The sequence below is a fragment of the Diabrotica virgifera genome, chromosome 6 (assembly GCF_917563875.1).
Source record: "Diabrotica virgifera virgifera chromosome 6, PGI_DIABVI_V3a".
Classification (NCBI taxonomy): Eukaryota; Metazoa; Arthropoda; class Insecta; order Coleoptera; family Chrysomelidae; genus Diabrotica; species Diabrotica virgifera.
In genome coordinates, this window is record NC_065448.1 from 21,149,006 (window position 1) to 21,169,379 (window position 20,374).

Sequence of the window (20,374 nt, forward strand, 5' to 3'; positions counted from 1 at the left end):
GGAGACGTGCCGCAGGAAAATCAAAACTCGAAAGAATTAATAACGAACGTATACGAGAGATTATGGGAGTCACACATACGATTGTCGAAGATATAAGAGTACAACAACTAAAGTGGTATGGACATGTGCAGAGAATGCCAGAACACCGTCTGCCAAAACAGATTCTAGATTGGTCACCACATGGTAAGAGAAAAAGAGGCCGACCCAGAAAGAGCTGGAGAGAAGGAATAGACAGAGAGATCCGAGAGAGAGGTTTAGACGAAGACCTTTGGGAAGATAGAGATGCATGGAGATTGGGCATCGGAAGACGTCAGAGGACGTTTTAAACCGATTATATATATATATTGCTGACCAGCTAGATAGAAAGGAAGCAGGCCTAAGACTCTTACGTGACTCTCTGGTGATCTTTTTGGCTGGCCAAATACAACAATCGCGGAAATTGCCAAATGTTACTTCCACACGCAAACCGTGAAAAGATGGGAAGAAGGGCCAGGGTGTAGACTTGCCAAGGTAACACTAAGGAACCTTGGGAAGTCAGCATCAGAAAAGTACTTGAACATGACCAGGAATATCCTACGATTGACAGTTGATTTTTAACTGGCCATTGTCAAATAGGAAAACACCTCCACACACTAGGGCTAGTGGACACACCTCTGTGCAGGAAGTGTGAACGACATGTCCTATGTGAATATCCGAGTTATCGTCAATACGAGAGTATGCGCTCGGCGAGCCTTGGCCTACACCTGCCGACGTAGGGGAGATGTCGCCGGTGATTTTTCCACCATCCTGGAAATGGCAGGATGGACAATGAGCTAAGGACGACAACCCCCTGGGAGGATGCACAATAGGTAAATTGTGGCCTAAGTGCTGTGGGACTTCACTCGCGCTCCCTACTCTACAAATACTCTATCTTGGTACTGATGTTGCTGCTGACCGACATCAGAGTCGTATATGGGAAGGGAAACTTTGGTAATTCGGTGGTAGAAAGAGTCTAGGACATAAATTTTCCCAGGTTTCCAGATAATTATGGCTCCAGTGGGCAGGCTATCTTCTACCGGGAACGTAAGAGAATACTTGTTATTACCCATAACGCCTATATAGGAAAACATGTTTCCTTATTTTTCCTTTGGCTTTTTGTTTATTCTTGGATGATTGTTTTCTCTAGAAATATTCGAGTACCAAATTAGTTTTGATTCCGTTACTTTAGGTCCAGAGTCTTAAAAGTACGGTCTGAAACTGATTGCACTCGCAACCATTTTATTATCTACGCCTGAAACTGGTTTCCAACTACTTTTCAACTATTATTTTAAAACAGTTGCGTCATGTGTACTGGAACTTTAATGCATCATTATGACGAAACACAGTCTTGTAATGATTATTTATAGCATCCAAGAGACAGACTAATCGTTTTTTCACCAACTATGTATATCTTACGTTGTACATAATTAATTTTAGAATACACAATGTGTAACGCTTGATTAAATTAGGTGAAAAAAACCTAAAGGTCGATAAATAGCCTTGATTCGACTAGCCGGGTCACGACTACCTTTGCAATTTAACATTTTCATTGAAATACATAAATGTTTAATGCAATAACAATATACCTAACAATATAGGCCTGGATCCCGCCTACCAAAAAAAAGTTTATTAATAGCAAACTAAAAATTTGTTAACAGCTTAACGGTGTCTAGTCGGACAAACTTTGATGTATGGGAACACTGGAACAGGGGAAGTTTTAATTCTGGAACTCGGCTCAAGCGTGCTGGCGCGAAGTCGCGGCAAAGCGAGTCGAAGGTAGGGATATTCAACACCCTGTATATCTGGTAATTTTATTCCGATCAATCTGAAATTTTCAGACAGTATTCTTGAAAACAAGAACTTTTATTTGAAATAATAAAAAAATTAATATTTCAAACCATACCCCTCCCCTAATGAAAGGGTAACAAATCAATTTGAAGTTATGTCCGACAAAATACATGGGACATTTTCGTAGCTTGACGTTCGAAACCTGTAACCTGTTTCACAATAAAGCTTCCCCTGTTCCAGTGTTCCCGTACATCAAAGTTTGTCCGACAAGACACCGTTAAGCTATTAACAAATTTTCAGCTTGGTACTAATAAACTATTTTTTGGTACGCGGGATCCAGGCCTAATAAAGTTGATTCGATTTGAAGCAAAAAAAGACTACTATTATCAATCGATAAGACCAATTAACATTATCATAATTGGCTAATAATTTAATAGTGACAGTATTTCACAAATGAATCAATGATGTTTTGTAAGGTGAAATAAATTACTAAAGTTCCTTCTTGATATAATATCCATACAATATTGATAATAATTGAGTATGTGATCACAGGAAGGTCTATAAAAAAAACTAAAATGATACATAAATTATAGATAGGGAACATATTTTGCAAAATCCAAATGGGATTTGTATTTAAAATGTATTTATTTCTCAATGTACTCTCCAGTTAGTTCTAAATATATCTATTCAAATAGCTGGGATACACATAATAGCATGATACTCTCTACGCTACTTCAGGGAGTAGAAAGGTGGACGTTAACAGCAGCAGCTGTAAAAAAGTTAGAAGGCTACAGAAATCTGACTGTACTGACGCTTCCTGAGAATACCTTGGACAGACAGAGTGGCCAATTCAGATGAATAGATAAAGAGATGGAATTGTTAACAACTGTTAAAAGGAGGAAAGCGTCATATCTGGACCATGAGTTCCGGAATGATAAGTTTTTTTTTTCATTTTTTTTATTTGATACACTGCATTTTTACAATCTAATCTATATACAAAGTAATAAGTAAATGGTATGAAGTCAATTAACATGAGTTAGGTACCGTCCAGTGACGGTTCTCTAAGAATTATTGTGGTAGGTCGTCTGGCCATATTCTCTTCAGTCTTCTTTCAGCAAGTGGTTGGGTGAATAAATTATTTATCAATTCGTTGGTGTGGTCAGTGCTGCGATTTTTATATTTTATTGAATGATTCTTTATTAAGTCTTTGATTAGTGGGATGTCAAGATCATTGTGAAGTGTCTGGTTGGATATATACCATGGAGCTTTACTTATCATACGGAGTATTTTGGACTGGAATGTTTGGAGTATCTTCGTATTTGAAGGTTTACTGCAGTCCCATAGTTCTATTCCGTATGACCAAACTGGTATAAGTATAGCCTTGTACAGAAGCAGTTTATTTTCAAGAGATAACTGAGACCTCTTGTTAAATAGCCAGTTCATATTTTTTAGTTTAAGATCTAATTGTTTACGTTTAGTTTTAATGTGCGTTTTCCATATGAGTTTTTCATCCAGATGCAATCCCTAGTATTTGACAACTGGTTTTATGGGAATCGGAGTATTATTTATAGAAACTTGAGGACATGCAGATTTTCTGGTTGTAAAAGTAATTTGTACTGATTTGCTGGCATTAACATTTATTTTCCATCGCTTGAGCCAGTTTTGTAATTGGTCTAAATGATTTTGTACTTTTTGTGATGCTACATTAGGGTTGACATCCACTGCTAAGATTCCCGTATCATCGGCAAAAGTAGCTAAGAAGGTATCATTTCTGGTTGGAACGTCGGCTGTAAATATCAGATACAGAAATGGGCCGAGAACTCTACCCTGTGGTACGCCAGATTGGATGCTGTGGTAATTTGAGAAGTTGTCTTCAATTTTGACTTGGAAGTATCGGTCAGTAAGATACGATTTTAGAATAAAGTATAGTTGGTCTGTTTTCAGGTGTAATTTCAGTTTATAGAGGAGACCTTGATGCCATACCCTATCAAATGCCTGTTGTATATCGAGAAACACTCCAGCGCAAAACTTTTCCTCTTCAAGAATTGTTTTAATTATATTTACTATTCTGTGGCATTGTTGGATGGTTGAGTGTTCACGTCTAAATCCGAATTGGTGTTGTGGTATAATTTAGTTTATGGGAACAACTTGCTCAATTTTATGTAATAACAGCCGTTCTAATACTTTCGACATTATTGGGAGTAGGCTTATAGGGCGACATGAATTTGCTTGTGTTGCGGGCTTACCAGGTTCCGGAATCATAGTAACTTGAGCTAATTTCCACTGTATTGGAAAGTAGCGAAGACGTAGTATACTGTTGTATATTACTGTTAATAACACCACTGCTTTTCTCGGTAGCTTCTGAAGTAATTCTCCTGTTATCAAATCATACACAGGAGCTTTCTGAGGATTTAGCATGTATATTTGTTGTCGAACCTCTGTTGGAGTAAATGTTGTCAGAGGAAGAGATAGTTGACATAGAGTTTCGAGGTACTTTCTTATATCAGAATGATAAGTACAGTCTGTTACAGCTTATAGTGGATGGCAAGATTGAAAGTTGAAGAAAGAAAAAATCCTGGCTGGGAATCTTTAGGTAGTGGTTCCAAGTAGCAGAAGCAGCAAGCATAATACACGCGACACAAAACAGGGAAACATATCGTTTGATACTTTGGTAGAAGACGGCACATAAAGAAAAAGTTTACCGTCATATTCGCACATCTTTACCTTTTAGTCTCCATACCACTACATCGAAAAGGAAAGGTTGTTATGATATTTGAAAAAAGAATTCACGGAATTTTATTTTTCCCCCGGTTTTCACAAATGAAGTTAACGATACCGTTTCTCAAATTATGTGTTCACGTCCACACTTGTCACTTGTGATAACATCTCTTTCAGCGCGAATTCAGTTTTACTTACCATCGAAATGGAAAAAGTGATTGAACGGTCTTCGTGTATTCTCCTGAGGCTCCACCTGTATTTCTGGAGGTTCGAGACTTGCAACAGACGGACTTTGGATGTTCAAGGTCATTCTACAAGTTGGACAGGAAGTATCTTGTTCCAACCACGACAATAAGCAGGTGCTGAAGAAAAAAGAAAAATACCACATTGGTAAATGTACATAATATTTCAATTAAATAATTTTCTAAGCTGTGTTTTGAAACTGTATAATTGGTATAATTGATTTGTAAATGAACTAAAACGCTTACTTATGAAAGAGATGAGCACACGGTAATTTTCTGGCAGTTTCCATTTTCTCCCAGCAGATGGCGCAATTGTCTGAGTTTTCCTGCAACTCTTTGTCAGTGGCCATAGGGTAGTTTTGTTCTAGGTGATTTTTGACCCACAAATAGTTCCTGTGCTTCTTGAATTTGCTTTGTATGTCATGAATCAATAATCTGGAATAAACATAAATTTTATTTTGTTGTTTTATAATAAGTAACGCAATGGATTATAACGATGCGGTTCAAGGATGTGCATCATATTAAGACGAGTCAATAGTCAAAAAAGAATTGATAATAGGAAAAAATGCATTTTTTAAGTATCACCTGCAAAAACTAGATCTATTCAAAGCCAGTGGCTACTAGTTATGGAAGGCCACAAAGACCTTACGAAAGGCGAACTATACAATACCACAAGTAAGAATAAAAACAAGAAAATGGGCGAAAGAGCCGAAATATTTGCGACGCACATAAAAAATGTTTATAGGTACCCAAAAACTGAGAATACTCATTATAAACCAAAGAAGAGATTAACTCAGTACTCGTACAATCTTCTCAATTAGAACTCTCAGAAGTTCACAAAAAATGAAGTAAAACACTATAAAACACAACATCGATCCAAAAAAAAGGACACAGGCTATGAACTTTTTACTAAAAAACCTTTTCAGATACTCCCAAAGTAATCCCAATTCCTGACACAGATATTTAACTCTGTAATCAGAATAGGTCACTTCCCATCAATGGAAATTAGTACAGATAACAATCAGTGGTGTCATGGTGCGGGAACGCCGTTCCGGCACTGGTTAAGAAAAGAAAAAAAATAAAGAATTTAGGTTTTGTAAATAAATCACGGGATTTTTGAATTAAGCAAATGCATACACATTTAAAAATATGCAGACGTAACTTGTATTAAAAAAACATAGCGTAATATTTTACTTGTAAAAAAGTTAAGGAAAGTGCGTTCCTGCACTGCTAATTTTGCCATGACACCACTGATAACAATGATACTGAAGCTAGAAAAACAACGACTTTTTAGTCTTCTTCCAGTTGTTTTCCAAGTTTCTGAACAACCGACTAGACTAATTACTATCATAAAAAAAAAAAAATAAATAAAACCACCTATTTGGATGGCGACAACGGGACCAGAACATGCTAGGAATCTAGAGGCTCCAAAGAATATTAAGGAGTGATGGGAGAAATATCCCCTCACTTTACGGAGTTGTGTACTCCGTAGAGGAAAAGCAGAGGCGATGAGGAAGATTCTAGAGAGAGTGCATACTGAACTATCACCAAAAAGAAGACATTGGCTTTATCTAAGAAGTCGAAGAAACACAAGCATTGCCCGAAGATCAAGAGGAAATAATCACTCCCACGACACCAAGAAAGATGTGACCTAATCAGAACAAGCTCACCAAGAAAAGCACCTCAAGTAGGATCAAATATCAAACAGGGCTCTGAGATATCTCCCAGCAGAAGCTATTGTATATCTAACAAACGTCACAAATGAAATATTGGGATATAGGTTTTAGAACTATAGCTCCTTTAGCTGACTTCAAATGGTCAGCAAAATAGCAGAGTCATCCAAATCAGACTCCAAGCAGAGACAGATCGGCTAGCAATATTCTCTGAAGCATAATTCGGGTTTAGAGCACAGCACTCGTGCACTACAAGTCCTTAGACCAGTGGTTCTTAACCTTTTCAAAGCTGGGGAACACTTGACAAAATTTTGAAAAAGTCGCGGAACACCATTGTGTTATTTTATAGGAAACACTAAATAAGGGGTGCAAATGTAAATACAAATGTAAATAAAACACGTTCTTTAACTGCAAATACATGCAAAAACAAAATATAAGAATAAAAACATATTCTAAAAATAGAAATTAAAAAAATATGTTGATTAGTAAATACATTTTATTACATTTTGTTTTACAATTAGATGTATGGGCATAACTAACATAATAACATAAAAATTACACAAATTTAGTGCGACACTTGAGCCTGATGACTTTTGCAAATTTTAGCAATGTCCGGTCTAATATGCGATAGCGCTACCCTCATTTCTTCATCAATATTCCCAAGTCTTTCACGTTTTTTTTTGTTTTTATGTTTGTGAAGGTTGAAAAACCTAATTCACACAAGTATGAAGATGCAAACTGTAGTAATACCTTTAATGCTCTTGTAGAAAGAAGTGGGTGTTCAGCTTGCACAGAAATCCAAAATTCTTCAAGTGACATATCAGAAAACTTTAGTTTCAGAGTGCGATCCGCTGACAAGCCTACTAACTCTTCTTCCTCTTGTAATGATAGCTGGTATTTCGACATATTAATCGAGATAAAAGGATTTCGAATCCAATCGTAATTATCTGTATTTAGGGAAGGAAAGTAGTGATTAATTTTTTCTTATAATAGCGTCAAATGTTCAATGATAACGGATTTCATCTCTTCAATATTTGCGCTAATACTGGGAAACATATCCAATGTACCTTTTTCTAATATGCGATTTTTCCAAAGAGATATTTTCTTTTGAAACCCTGATAATTTGTCAGTACAAGAAAAAATATTTTCAGATTTTCCTTGGACACTCGTGTTAATATTATCGAGGTATTTAAAAATGTCAAATATCCTAATTTGGCAAGCCAAATATTATTTTCTAAATATATTGCAAATTTATCTGTTGCTGCACCTTCTCCTTGAGAAAATGCTAACAATTCGCATTTAAGCTCTAAAACTCGATTCAAGACTTTTCCTCTGCTTAACCACCTAACTTCAGTATGCAAAAGCAAAACTTCGTGTTGTGCTTTTATTGCAGAACAAAGCTGTTTAAAAGGCGTGTTTTTAATGGCCTTGATTTTATGTAATTGACCATTCCCACTACTTGATCTAACACAGGTTTTAAAGCATTTGGCAACGTTTTGCATACTAGTGATAGTGATTCTCTGTGCAAGAAACAATGCGTAATTATTATGTTTGGGTGTTTCGTTTTCGCAAGTGTAGCAAATCCCTTAATAGAGCCTAACATTGATGGTGCCCCATCTGTACAAATACCCACGCACATATTCCATGATATATTATTTTCTTCAAAATATGATGTAATGCACTTAAAAATATTTTGACCCGTTGTATGTTCAGTAACTTTCTTACAACATAAAAACTGATTTACTATTTTGTTTTCAGAAATAAAACGAATGAATCCTATTAAGTAGGCTTTGCCACTAAAGTCAGTGGATTCGTCAACTTGCAATGTAAAATTTTCTCGTGTCATAAACATAATACCAAAAACTGTACTTTCAATATCGTCTGACATATTTTTAATTATATTTCTTATTGTATCGTCGGAGTGGGGAATTTTCATAATTTCTTTTTTGCATCCTCACCAAACATAATTTTTACCATTTCTGCACATGCTGGTAATACCAAAGATTCAGCAATAGTATGCGGTTTCAACCTTATAGCTATTAATTCAGCCATTTTATAAGAAGCTAATTCTGCTTTGTCAGAAATTTTAACAATTTTTTCTAAACTTCTTACCTGCTTTTTCTTGCATGTTCAACAATCTTTGAAAATATGCTTTGCTTTTAGAACTAAGATTGGCATGTTTCGTTGAAAAATGGCGTTTTAGTTTAGCCGGGACCATTGCCGAATTTGATAAATTTTCACCACACACAAGACAATTTGGCATGGGACAATCTTCATCACCTTTCCATGTAAAGCCATAACTCAAATATTCTTCCGAATACTGGCGATTAACTTTTTTGGTTGGTTGGGAAATGGGAAGCTGCCCCTACACAGAGGTACTGGTACCTGCTCCATAGTTTATATCTTATGCATAGTCAGAACTACGTTTTCTTTTAATAAGGAATTTGTCCATTGCTGCAATGCGAAACAAATTTTATTTTAAAAGGTGATTAGTTACAAAAGTAAATTAACAATATTCATCGTTGTTGTTAGCTCTAAGTAACCTTATTTTTATTTGAACTTGCTGTTTAATCTTAAATAAACTAACCTAAATTACTTACCTATCAACTGGAACTTAAAACTCAATAAAAATAGTGCGTCGTTTTCGGCGAGAAACGGTTGCGTGCACGTGACAAATAGGGCGTAGTAAAGCAAAACAAATGAGCAATCTTAAGCTTGGAGTTCGCACCACTACCGAAGACCGAGACCAGCAGTGTTGCCAGGTACACCAGAAAACAGGTAACCGGGTAACCGCGACAATAAATACACGCATAGCATGCGCCGACGAGATTGTCAAGAGAATTTTTCAGTCTTCCCGATCTCTTGGAAGCGACACAATTTCACGTCGGTCTGCGAGATTAACGTATATTTTTCGCGGAACACTTGCAACACATTCGCGGAACACCTGTGTTTCGCGGAACACCGGTTAAGAATCACTGCCTTAGACTAACACAGTACCTAGAAGTTGGATTCAACGACAACCAGTACACAAGATGGTTCACAAAGCCTGCGATGGAGTGTGAACTCACTACCTCGTACTTAGGCGACCTAAGGTTCATATACACAGCAGATGTTCCAAGAACACCATGAACTCAGCTTTTATGTTCAGGACATTGCAACAGTGGTAAACCACAGAAATCTGGATATAGCCGTTAGAAATCTAGAGACGGCTTTGGATATAGTAATAGATTGGAGTATCCAATGGGAAATAGTCATAAATCCAGAGAAGACACAGAAGATAACTATCTTCAAAAAGATAACAGACAACGAGTCATAACGGACCAACAACTAACTATTACACAACATGTAAACAGACAAAGCCAGAGTCCCAGAGGACTTACAAAAAGAAGATGTCCATTACCCAACAAAACTAAAATAAGACTTATTAACAGCATCATATTATTCAAGATATACGCAGCGTATATCAAGATATACGCAGCCCACAACAAATGCTTACGAGAAGCCCTAAACGTATCCAGATACATATTTCAATGCAGATATTTGAAGCAAGTCAGAGTACTGGAAATAATGGAAGCTAGAGCCAGTATAAAATTAGCTGAGCTAGGAGATCGCCCAAACAGATCCTGTGAGAGATATTTGGATATGATGTGTCATCGAACTGGGCCAAGCCCATAGCGGAGACTTGGCGCCCGCATAAGCAACAGCAATAAGAAGATAAGTCAGCAAGACTAAAGTGCCTCACGCTGTACCTTCTTTTTCATGTACCATGTCCTTTCAGAACGTTGGTTACCAATATCGCTATCTTAATTTTATTCACTGCCACCCTAACCACTGTATCGCATTCGGTAAATACATCAAATAAGGGTCCTTTTCCGGAACTCTCATATGACAAGCATAATTATAATAGTAGCCTTCCGCAGCACATTAAGTGCTATATTAAGTGCTTCCCCCCCATAGGGAACCTATGGGGGGAACGCTATGGAGTGGAAAGGCGCTAGCGGGGAAGGCTATGTGGTGGGAAGTCCCGCTGTGGGGACGGAGGTTGGGAGAGAGCCTTAGAAGCATTGTAAATCACTGAGAAGCATCAGTGAAGATTCAAACGATGCTGGTCTTTTAAGTGACCCAGAACAGTTGACCTGGTTTCAAACAGACGCTTATTTTCCATCACAAGAGGTATAACAGTTGAGAATATGACAGAAAGACGTCACCAGTGAAGTCACACTTCGTGTTTTTATATTTTTTCACAAACAATGTGTCTTGGCGAGGTTTGGCATGTTTGGCTTTCGGTTTCGCACCCTGTATATATTAATAACTTTTAATTCTAATTATTTATCTCTTTGTTTATACCAAACGATCTTCATGAAAGTTCTCGGCTTATTAAAATAACTAATTCCTATATAAAGAACTGTTACAAATTAATATAAATTTATTACTATGGATATTAATGTAGCAAGTTGCAATTAATTACACCCATTTATAACACTTACCTGAGCTGCATACAGATGACGAGGCTGGCCATGGACAAGAAAATATTGCTCAAGAAAAGCATGTGAAGGTGGTGAATCAGATCAATGAGAAGTGCAGTGAGGTCGAAGCCAAGTTCGAAGTAATACGACACGGGGCCCCGTTTGTCTAAGGCTTTGCTGTCCTCACCGGTGGTGGGGGTATTGTTTTCGTTCCGCATGTCGTACAGATGGAAAGCGTACCGGATGATCACGTGGAGGGTGCGAATGGCCAAGAGGAGTACCTGAAATGGAATAAGTACTACGTTAATTGATTGACTTAAACTTATTGATTTGATTGAACTTTAAATGAAATCATACGTTAGTTGCAAGAAACAAGTATTTATTCAATGCTCGAACTATAGACGGAGAGGCACCGCTGAAAAATCTCTTTGAATTTACTAAAGCTAGATTTTTCACAGTTGATTACTGTGAGTGTGTAGAGAAACATACTGCGGTCGGTCAAGCGAAACGTAGAACAGGGGTTACTGAGAGGGTATCAAAGTTGCTTTCCTACGAAGGCAATTAAATCCATTTACTAAGGCTGAACATCAGTAGACACATTCTAAATTAAATATAAATGAAAGTTATTATAGTCGGTCTCTTGTATGACGGGACAGAGCTGGTCGGTCGGCCCCAATAGTCGATTGAGGAAATGAAGAATTTTGGCTCGCAATTTCTTCGTCCAGCATGGATTTACTTGAAATTTTCACAGAAGGTAGGGAATAGTACAAGGATAATTTTCTATATCATGCCGCTATCATACGCTAAAACCTTGGGGGGGGGGTTGCCACCCCATCTCGGAGGTGGGAATTTTTTATTACATTTTAACCATGTAATTCGATGGAAAAGGTGATTCTAAGAAAAAAATGTTTTTTACATTTTCTTCGTAAAACTAATATTTTTCGAGTTATTCGCGCTTGAAAAGGTTTTTCTGAGAGGTTTTTTGAGAATACCTCGAAAAATATGCATTTTAATCACAAAAACTGTAGATATCGAAATTGTATCTTTTAGTAACACAAACCAAATTCCTTTCCTACAATATCTTTAAGATCAATACAAACCGAGATATGGCATGTTAAAGGTTAGCTTTTTTCGTCAAATGCATAATTTGAAATATTCATAGCCAAATAATGGGAAAACTTTGCATTTTTTCGAGGAAAACATAAATAATCTTTTTTCAAGTATACAATTAGACTTTTCAAAACAAAAATAATAAAAAGTTTCTAGCATGAAAATTAAGCGACTTATAATCAAAAAAATGTCGGTACCTGCTTTTCTCTACGAAAAAATCAGTGAAAATAACCCCCTAACTACCTTCCTAATTCAAAATTGGTCTTCACCTTTCTGTAGTTCCTTTTATATTTATATTATCAATACACTCAAGGAGTTTGACCTATTTAAAATGCCTAATTTTGGAAAAATTGGAATTTAAAGAAAAATTGATTTTTTTGCAACTTGGTATTTTTCACCTTTTACTTCAAAATATCTCTGAAAATACTGAAGATACGAAAAAAATTATAAACTACTAAATTGTAGCTTTTTTAATGATTAAAATTACCCTGTGCATAGATTTTCATTACAGCGAACAGTTAGCCAGATATAGCTGTTTAAAACCGTTATTTACCAACAAACACCCCCTTATTCGAGCCCTTTAAACCCGCCCCAATTAAAAACTAAGGGATCTTACGGAATTTAATTTACGCAGTCTTACAGCTATTTAAAAATCCTACAAAATCATTTTTGAAGAAACTTTTTATCGCCAAAAATATATAGCATGTTTTTCGAGGTATTCTCAAAAAACCCTCTAAAAAAGTCGATTTTTTCGTCGAAAAACTGTTATTTTCAAGCGCGAATAACTCGAAAAATATTAGTTTTACGAATAAAATGTAAAAAACATTTTTTTCTTAGAATCACTTTTTCCATCGAATTACATGGTTATAATGTAATAAAAAATTCCCACCCCCGAGATGGGGTGGCAACCACCCCCAAGGTTTTAGCGTATGATAGCGGCATTATATAGAAAATCATCCTTGGAATATTCCCTACCTTCTGTAAAAATTTCAAGTAAATCCATGCTGGACGAAAAAATTGCGAGCCAAAATGCTTCATTTCCTCAATCGACTATTGAGTCCGACCGACCGGCTCTGTCCCGTCATACAGCTGACCGACTATAATAACTTTTATTTATATTTAATTTAGAATGTGTGTACTGATTTTCAGCCTTAGTAAATGGACTTAATTACCTTCGTAGGAAAGCAACTTTGATACCCTCTCAGTAACCCCTGTTCTACGTTTCGCTTGACCGACCGCAGTATGTTTCTCTACACACTCACAGTAATCAACTGTGAAAAATCTAGCTTTAGTAAATTCAAAGAGCTTTTTTAGCGCTGCCTCTTGGTCTACTACGACAGTGGGAAGCTTGTAGTAAACCTTGTCAAACTTTCCAACGTTTCTCGATGAGTTGCTAGCTTGTTTATAAAAAATATATTGTCACATATATTGTCAAATATAAATATATTGAAGAGCTTGCCGAGTGTCTAGAATAGTACATTTTAGTTATTTACATTTCTTTGACATTTTGTAGTCTGGAAAAAGGCTCACCCTGTCAGTCGACGTATTTACGTTACATATTCGTGGCGGGCCAGCTAAGGGTTAAAATTTAATATATATTATTAAAACAAATTAAACCTCTTACGCAAGTCATTAAAATTCAAACCTTTTTTGTTTTTATCCTACTAAAATATCGATTATAAAGAACAATAATAGAGCTGACGTGATATGATTAAAAATTAATGTTAACAAATTCGAATTACGTTCACAATGCACTAAAAAAGAATAAAATAAATTATGGAAGGTTATATAGTGGGCAGTGGCTGCTCGTGATTTTTACCATAGGGGAGGCTATACCTAACTGTAAAATATAGACAAATTTGCACTAGCAAAAAAAATCCGCCAAAAAAATCTAATTTAAGGCCCCATTTTTTGACCATTTTTTATTTACATTACAGATTTACATTACAGATATAGGAAAAAGTTATTTGAACAAGTTGTTCCAAATATTATTCTAACCCCACATACCAAATTTCATCACAAAATTCGCACTTTTAGTTTTTCATTATTTGCAGTCAGGATCCTAAAATTGCAGAGGAGGCTGCTGGCCGATCAGCCGCCCTTGCACAATCTCCGGGCAGCGTGTTCGTTAAACTATATGCAGCTCTAAGGAGACCGGGTCTCCGTAAACGTTGCTGGGCTGCGCGGAGCATTAGCAAGTGAGATTTTACGGCCAGCAGCCTCCGCTCCAGTTTTACGATCCTGACTACAAATAATGAAAAAACTAAAAGTGCGAATTTTGTGATGAAATTTGGTATGTGGGGTTAGAACATTATTTGGAACAACTGGTTCAAATAACTTTTTCCGATATCTCTAACGCGAAGCAAAATAGCAAAGTAAAATAGCATTGCTTCCTCTGACCAGCCGCCACTGATAGTGGGTAGTTTTAAAAATCGCTATTTTATGTGAGTCACGTAGGTATCGTGTCGTGATGACCAAGATTCAGAAAAACGATCATTTATTTTGTACATTGCGTTGCAGTTGCAGTAGTCATTGTATGCAGTGCATAAATAATACATTTTTATTATTTATTTTTTTTTTATTTTCCCTCATCTTCTTTAGTCTCAGCATCCGTTATGGCTTGCAAATTTTAGAAGCCTCGGAGGTGTAACCAGAGAAGGTTCCCATTGTTTTCAATCCGGTGTGATGTGTAGTAATATTTTTAGTGTTATTTTATGTGCTATTAGATTGAAAACTTAGTCTTTTGGTAGCAGTTGCCGCTAGGGCATCCCTGCCATTTCGTTCGTTGCAATCCGTAACTGCACGCCGAGTTTGTCCTGGTTGGGTCAGAGAGAGAGAGAGAGAGAGAGAGAGCAGCATATGTACCTCCTGATGAGAGACTAATAAGTTTCGAAACCGGTAGAGGTGCTTGCTGCACTCTCTAATTGAACTAGACTATAATGCGGCTGTAGTTTCGTGTTGCAACGAAAGTGAAAATGGTTATTCATTTTTGATTTACATGTTTACTCTGATTGGAGTACGAAGGGAACCATTCTCGTTGGAACTTTACCGCGCTGAGCAGATGGGACGTGAATTATAAATTATTGTAAAATTCCCTCATCTTCTTTAGTCTCAGCATCCGTAATGGCTTGAAAATTTTAGAAGCTTCAGAGGTGTAACCAGAGAAGGTTCCATTGTTTTCAATCTGGTGCGATGTAGAGTAATATTTTTAGTGTTATTTTTTGTGCTATTAGAGTGAAAACTTAGTCTTTCAATAAATTTTTAATTTATCTTTAATGTTTTTCTTAATGTTTAGTTGCCAGCCAAGAGGTAAAAAATGAAAGTATAGTCCAGTCAGAATAAAAAAAAATGTATTATATTCAGTTGCAAATTGAGACCTTTCCAAATGGAAGTTTAGATGAAAAAAAAATATTTTTCAGGAAAGTATCGGTTTAATTTTAAGGGATCATTGTTTAAACATCGACTTAACCCTCAAAATTATCAAAAATGAGCACCTTTACCAGTTTTTACCTTTTGCTTCTTGATCCAATCTAATCTCATTACATTAAGTTGATCTAGGTGAAACTGATTCAGAAGTGTTACTTAAATTTTGTTGTGATAAGGTATGTCTCAGGGGAGCTTGATGAAGTTTGATGCAGGGAATCTGATATTCTTGTTTTTTAGCTTTCTTGGAATTCTGCAGATATCTTACTATTTTCCACATAATGACGATCGAAATAACAATGAGTATCGTCACTAGTCCCGTGGTCAAATGGGGAATTCATTGATGGTTGGCCATGATTTTCTACGCATGATCTGATTCCCAATAACCCTTGCATTTATATAAGGACAATCAAGAAGATGGAAAACGTTTGTAGCAAACAGTAACGGAAATTATAGACATTAATATAACCTGATCGCTGGTTCAAAGTAGATACAAAACAAAACCCTGTAGATTATTTGCCTAGGGGAATAAAAGCAAATCATAAGGCTCTGGTTAATATTCGGCTGAAAGGACCAATGTATAAATTCGAATGCTGTATGTCCGAACTTTTTGATCGCGACGTTGTGAAATAATTCGAAGTAGGATGTTTTGGAGTACATGATTTATTGGTAGCTCAAAATAGGTACACTCAATATAACTTTAAGCTGACTGCACTAGTAGTAAATCATTTTAACTATTTAGAATGGGAAATAAGCCACAATATTATTAAAAAATGATTTTTATTAACGTTTCGACGCCCAAATCGGGTGCCGTTGTCAAAATACAAAATACTATTAATATAAACAAAAATGTTGTTGCTTAGTAAAAAAATTCTTCTAATAATTTATTTAATTTGACTCATTTATATCGGCAATTCAGATACATATGATACATTTTAAAGTAGAAGACTTTAAAATGATATTGCCAATATTCATGAGTTGCGTTCCTGGGACGACTTTACTGAAAGATAGTTCATTCGATTACATGAAATCAACCCCAACTCAAGAATATCCGTCACAAAAAAATCATAGCATGTGATCTGTCTTTAAAAAGACAACCACATGCAACGGTGACATTAAAATTCTCGCGTTAGAGATCTCATAGTAAATCACGAGGGAAAACCAGGAAAAACCTCGTGATACTATCCCGACATCGTAAGTATTTGGTCTTACATTTAATTTACTCTCAAAATTAATACCAAATTCTGACTTTACTATAATTTTGTTTAAATTATAAATAATATCAATAATACATGGGTATATAAGTAATACTAAAATATAAAATATGTACTAACTCGACTATTGACTTACTAATTGTGGTATTTTCTTTCTATTGACTTCCTCTTTCAGTATGGGTATCCACATCCTACTGCATTCCACCGAGGAATTTGCGACACAATTGGTTTCGTTTAGCATAATTAGAGCCGCTTCTTTGATTTTTCTCTTTTTACTATCTGTTTCTTTCAGGACTATACTTGAATCTCTCCACTGAACTCTATGTTCATTATCCCATGCGTGTTGACATATTTGAGATCTATCAAATTCTCTATTTTTAATATAAGATTGATGTTCACTTATTCTAACGTTTAATGGTCTTGATGTTTCACCTATATAAAACTGTTCGCATTCACAAGGTATTTTATAAATACAATTCTTTGTCAATATGGCCTCATAGATCAGAATTGTTGGATACATTCCTGAATATTATAAACGATCAAGAAGAGACAATAAAATTTACAATGGAAAAGGAATATAATAACACCCTGCCTTTCCTCGATGTTTTAGTCTTAAAGAAGGATACTGGATATGAGACTCAAGTGTATAGAAAACCAACACATACCAACAGATATCTCAATTACAAATCAAATCACAACATCAACGTTAAAAAGGGAATCATAAAATCCTTATATGATAGAGCCAAAATTACTTGTTCTAACGAAAATTCCTTTTTAGAAGAAAAACAATTCTTAACATCTGTTTTATTAAAAAATGATTATCCTTTATCGTTTATAAATAAGGAATTGTCAAGATTGGATCGAATGGAACAGAACAACATAGAACGGGATCCTACAACATTCACAAGAAATAATACGAAGAAAATATCAATACCATACATAAAAGGACTATCCGAGAAACTTAAAACAATAGGAAATAAATTCAACATTTCAACAACATTCAAAACAACCAACACATTGAGATCTATTCTATCTAAAACTAAACCTAACAATGAACAAGAAAGGACAAAGAATTGTATTTATAAAATACCTTGTGAATGCGAACAGTTTTATATAGGTGAAACATCAAGACCATTAAACGTTAGAATAAGTGAACATCAATCTTATATTAAAAATAGAGAATTTGATAGATCTCAAATATGTCAACACGCATGGGATAATGAACATAGAGTTCAGTGGAGAGATTCAAGTATAGTCCTGAAAGAAACAGATAGTAAAAAGAGAAAAATCAAAGAAGCGGCTCTAATTATGCTAAACGAAACCAATTGTGTCGCAAATTCCTCGGTGGAATGCAGTAGGATGTGGATACCCATACTGAAAGAGGAAGTCAATAGAAAGAAAATACCACAATTAGTAAGTCAATAGTCGAGTTAGTACATATTTTATATTTTAGTATTACTTATATACCCATGTATTATTGATATTATTTATAATTTAAACAAAATTATAGTAAAGTCAGAATTTGGTATTAATTTTGAGAGTAAATTAAATGTAAGACCAAATACTTACGATGTCGGGATAGTATCACGAGGTTTTTCCTGGTTTTCCCTCGTGATTTACTATGAGATCTCTAACGCGAGAATTTTAATGTCACCGTTGCATGTGGTTGTCTTTTTAAAGACAGATCACATGCTATGATTTTTTTGTGACGGATATTCTTGAGTTGGGGTTGATTTCATGTAATCGAATGAACTATCTTTCAGTAAAGTCGTCCCAGGAACGCAACTCATGAATATTGGCAATATCATTTTAAAGTCTTCTACTTTAAAATGTATCATATGTATCTGAATTGCCGATATAAATGAGTCAAATTAAATAAATTATTAGAAGAATTTTTTTACTAAGCAACAACATTTTTGTTTATATTAATAGTATTTTGTATTTTGACAACGGCACCCGATTTGGGCGTCGAAACGTTAATAAAAATCATTTTTTAATAATATTGTGGCTTATTTCCCATTCTAAATAGTTAAAATTGTAAAAATGCCACAAGAAAATAGCTTCAGAACAACATTAGTAAATCATAAAGAGGCATCATTAAAGAAATTTATTTAGCTCCTACTCGATCTGAAATAAAGTGTAATAAAAAAGGTGTATATTCTGACCAGTTTAAAAACCTAATTACTTTTAAATTAATTTTCCAAACTATATAAAGTGAATATTTCCGTAATATAAATTAGAGAAATTAGTAGCAAAACAATTCTCGGAACACATATACTCGTACAGCGTAAGTAATGAATATTTATACGCTACTCCCCAAAATTAATGCACCATCTTAAATGTACCATAAGGACCCCGCACAAACCTTATGGAAAATAGGTCCCAGTGGATTTCGTTCATACTTTGGAAAAATACTCTTTGAAGCATCCTGATAAAAAGTTCTCATGGGCACAACTCAATCGTATGAAAGATTTTCAAGATATAGGGGTCCAAACTCGGAAAATTATAAGATTTACGGGGTATTCCAATTCCGTGAGTTACTGGTTATTTGGCAATATGTACAAGTTTGGATCAAGGAAAAGTACTAGTAGTCTAGAATTTTTTCCTGGCTATCCAATGGCGACCTTTACTTTGACCTTGACCTTCAGCGGACGTCATCTTCTAGAGTTTCGAGGGTTTTAGGCATTAAATTGATATAAACAGATTACTTATGGGTTTTTGGGATCGCAAAACACGAATATGCCATCATAATTACCCTCCGGATGACGTGGTGGCCAAGGACACTGCAAGGGACGTCATCTTCTAGAGTTTCGATGGATTTCGGCATTTAATTGATGCAAATGAATTACTGGAGGGTTTTTTGAGGTCGCTTAACACGAATATGCCACCAGAACCGACTCCCGGAGCACCTGGTTTCCAAGGTCAATGAAAGGGGCTCCTGGAGTTTCGAGGGTCTTTGGTACTACATTGATGCAAACGGATTAATTATAGGTTTTTGGGGTTGCTGAACACGAATACGTGATCACATTGTGCCGTAGGCACAATGTGATTCGTGGGTCGGATCTGATAGTGTATGCATGTTCAGCAACCCCAAAAACCTAAGAGTAATCCATTTGATTCCTTCGAAACTCCAGAAGATAACCTGTCTTAGGCACCAGGTGCTCCTGTGCTGTGTTGATCACGTATTCGTGTTCAGCAACCCCAAAAACCTATAACTAATCCGTTTGCAATAATGTAGTACCAAAGACCCTCGAAACTCCAGGAGCCCATATTCGTGTATAGCGACCTCAAAAAACCCTCCAGTAATTCATTTGCATCAATTAAATGCCGAAAACCATCGAAACTCTAGAAGATGACGTCCCTTGCAGAGGCCCTGGCAACCACGTCATCCGGAGGGCAATTCTGTTGGCATATTCGTGTTTAGCGATCCCAAAAACCCATAAGTAATCTGTTTATATCAATTGAATGCCGAAAACCCTCGAAACTCTAGAAGATGACGTCCGTGGAAGGTCAAGGTCAAAGTAAAGGCCGCCATTGGATAGCCAGGAAAAAATCATATGACTACTAGTACTTTTCCTTGATCCAAACTTCTACATGTTGCCAAATAACCAGTATCTCACGGAATTGGAATACCCCGTAAATCTTATAATTTTCCGAGTTTGGGCCTCTATATCTTGAAAATCCTTCATACGATTGATTTGTGCCCATGAGAACTTTTTATC

General features: G+C 35.9%; 1 protein-coding gene across 1 annotated transcript in view; it reads right to left on the minus strand.

Moving 5' to 3' along the window:
* Positions 1-20,374, minus strand: part of LOC114331575 (E3 ubiquitin-protein ligase AMFR) — a 141,930-nt gene that overhangs the window by 20,691 nt on the left and 100,865 nt on the right. The window contains exons 4-6 of the mRNA XM_028281180.2: positions 10,927-11,186; positions 5,013-5,201; positions 4,723-4,886 (exon numbers count right to left, since the gene is read on the minus strand). Coding sequence (XP_028136981.1) covers positions 4,723-4,886; positions 5,013-5,201; positions 10,927-11,186 — 613 coding nt within the window. The remainder of the gene's footprint in view (positions 1-4,722; positions 4,887-5,012; positions 5,202-10,926; positions 11,187-20,374) is intronic.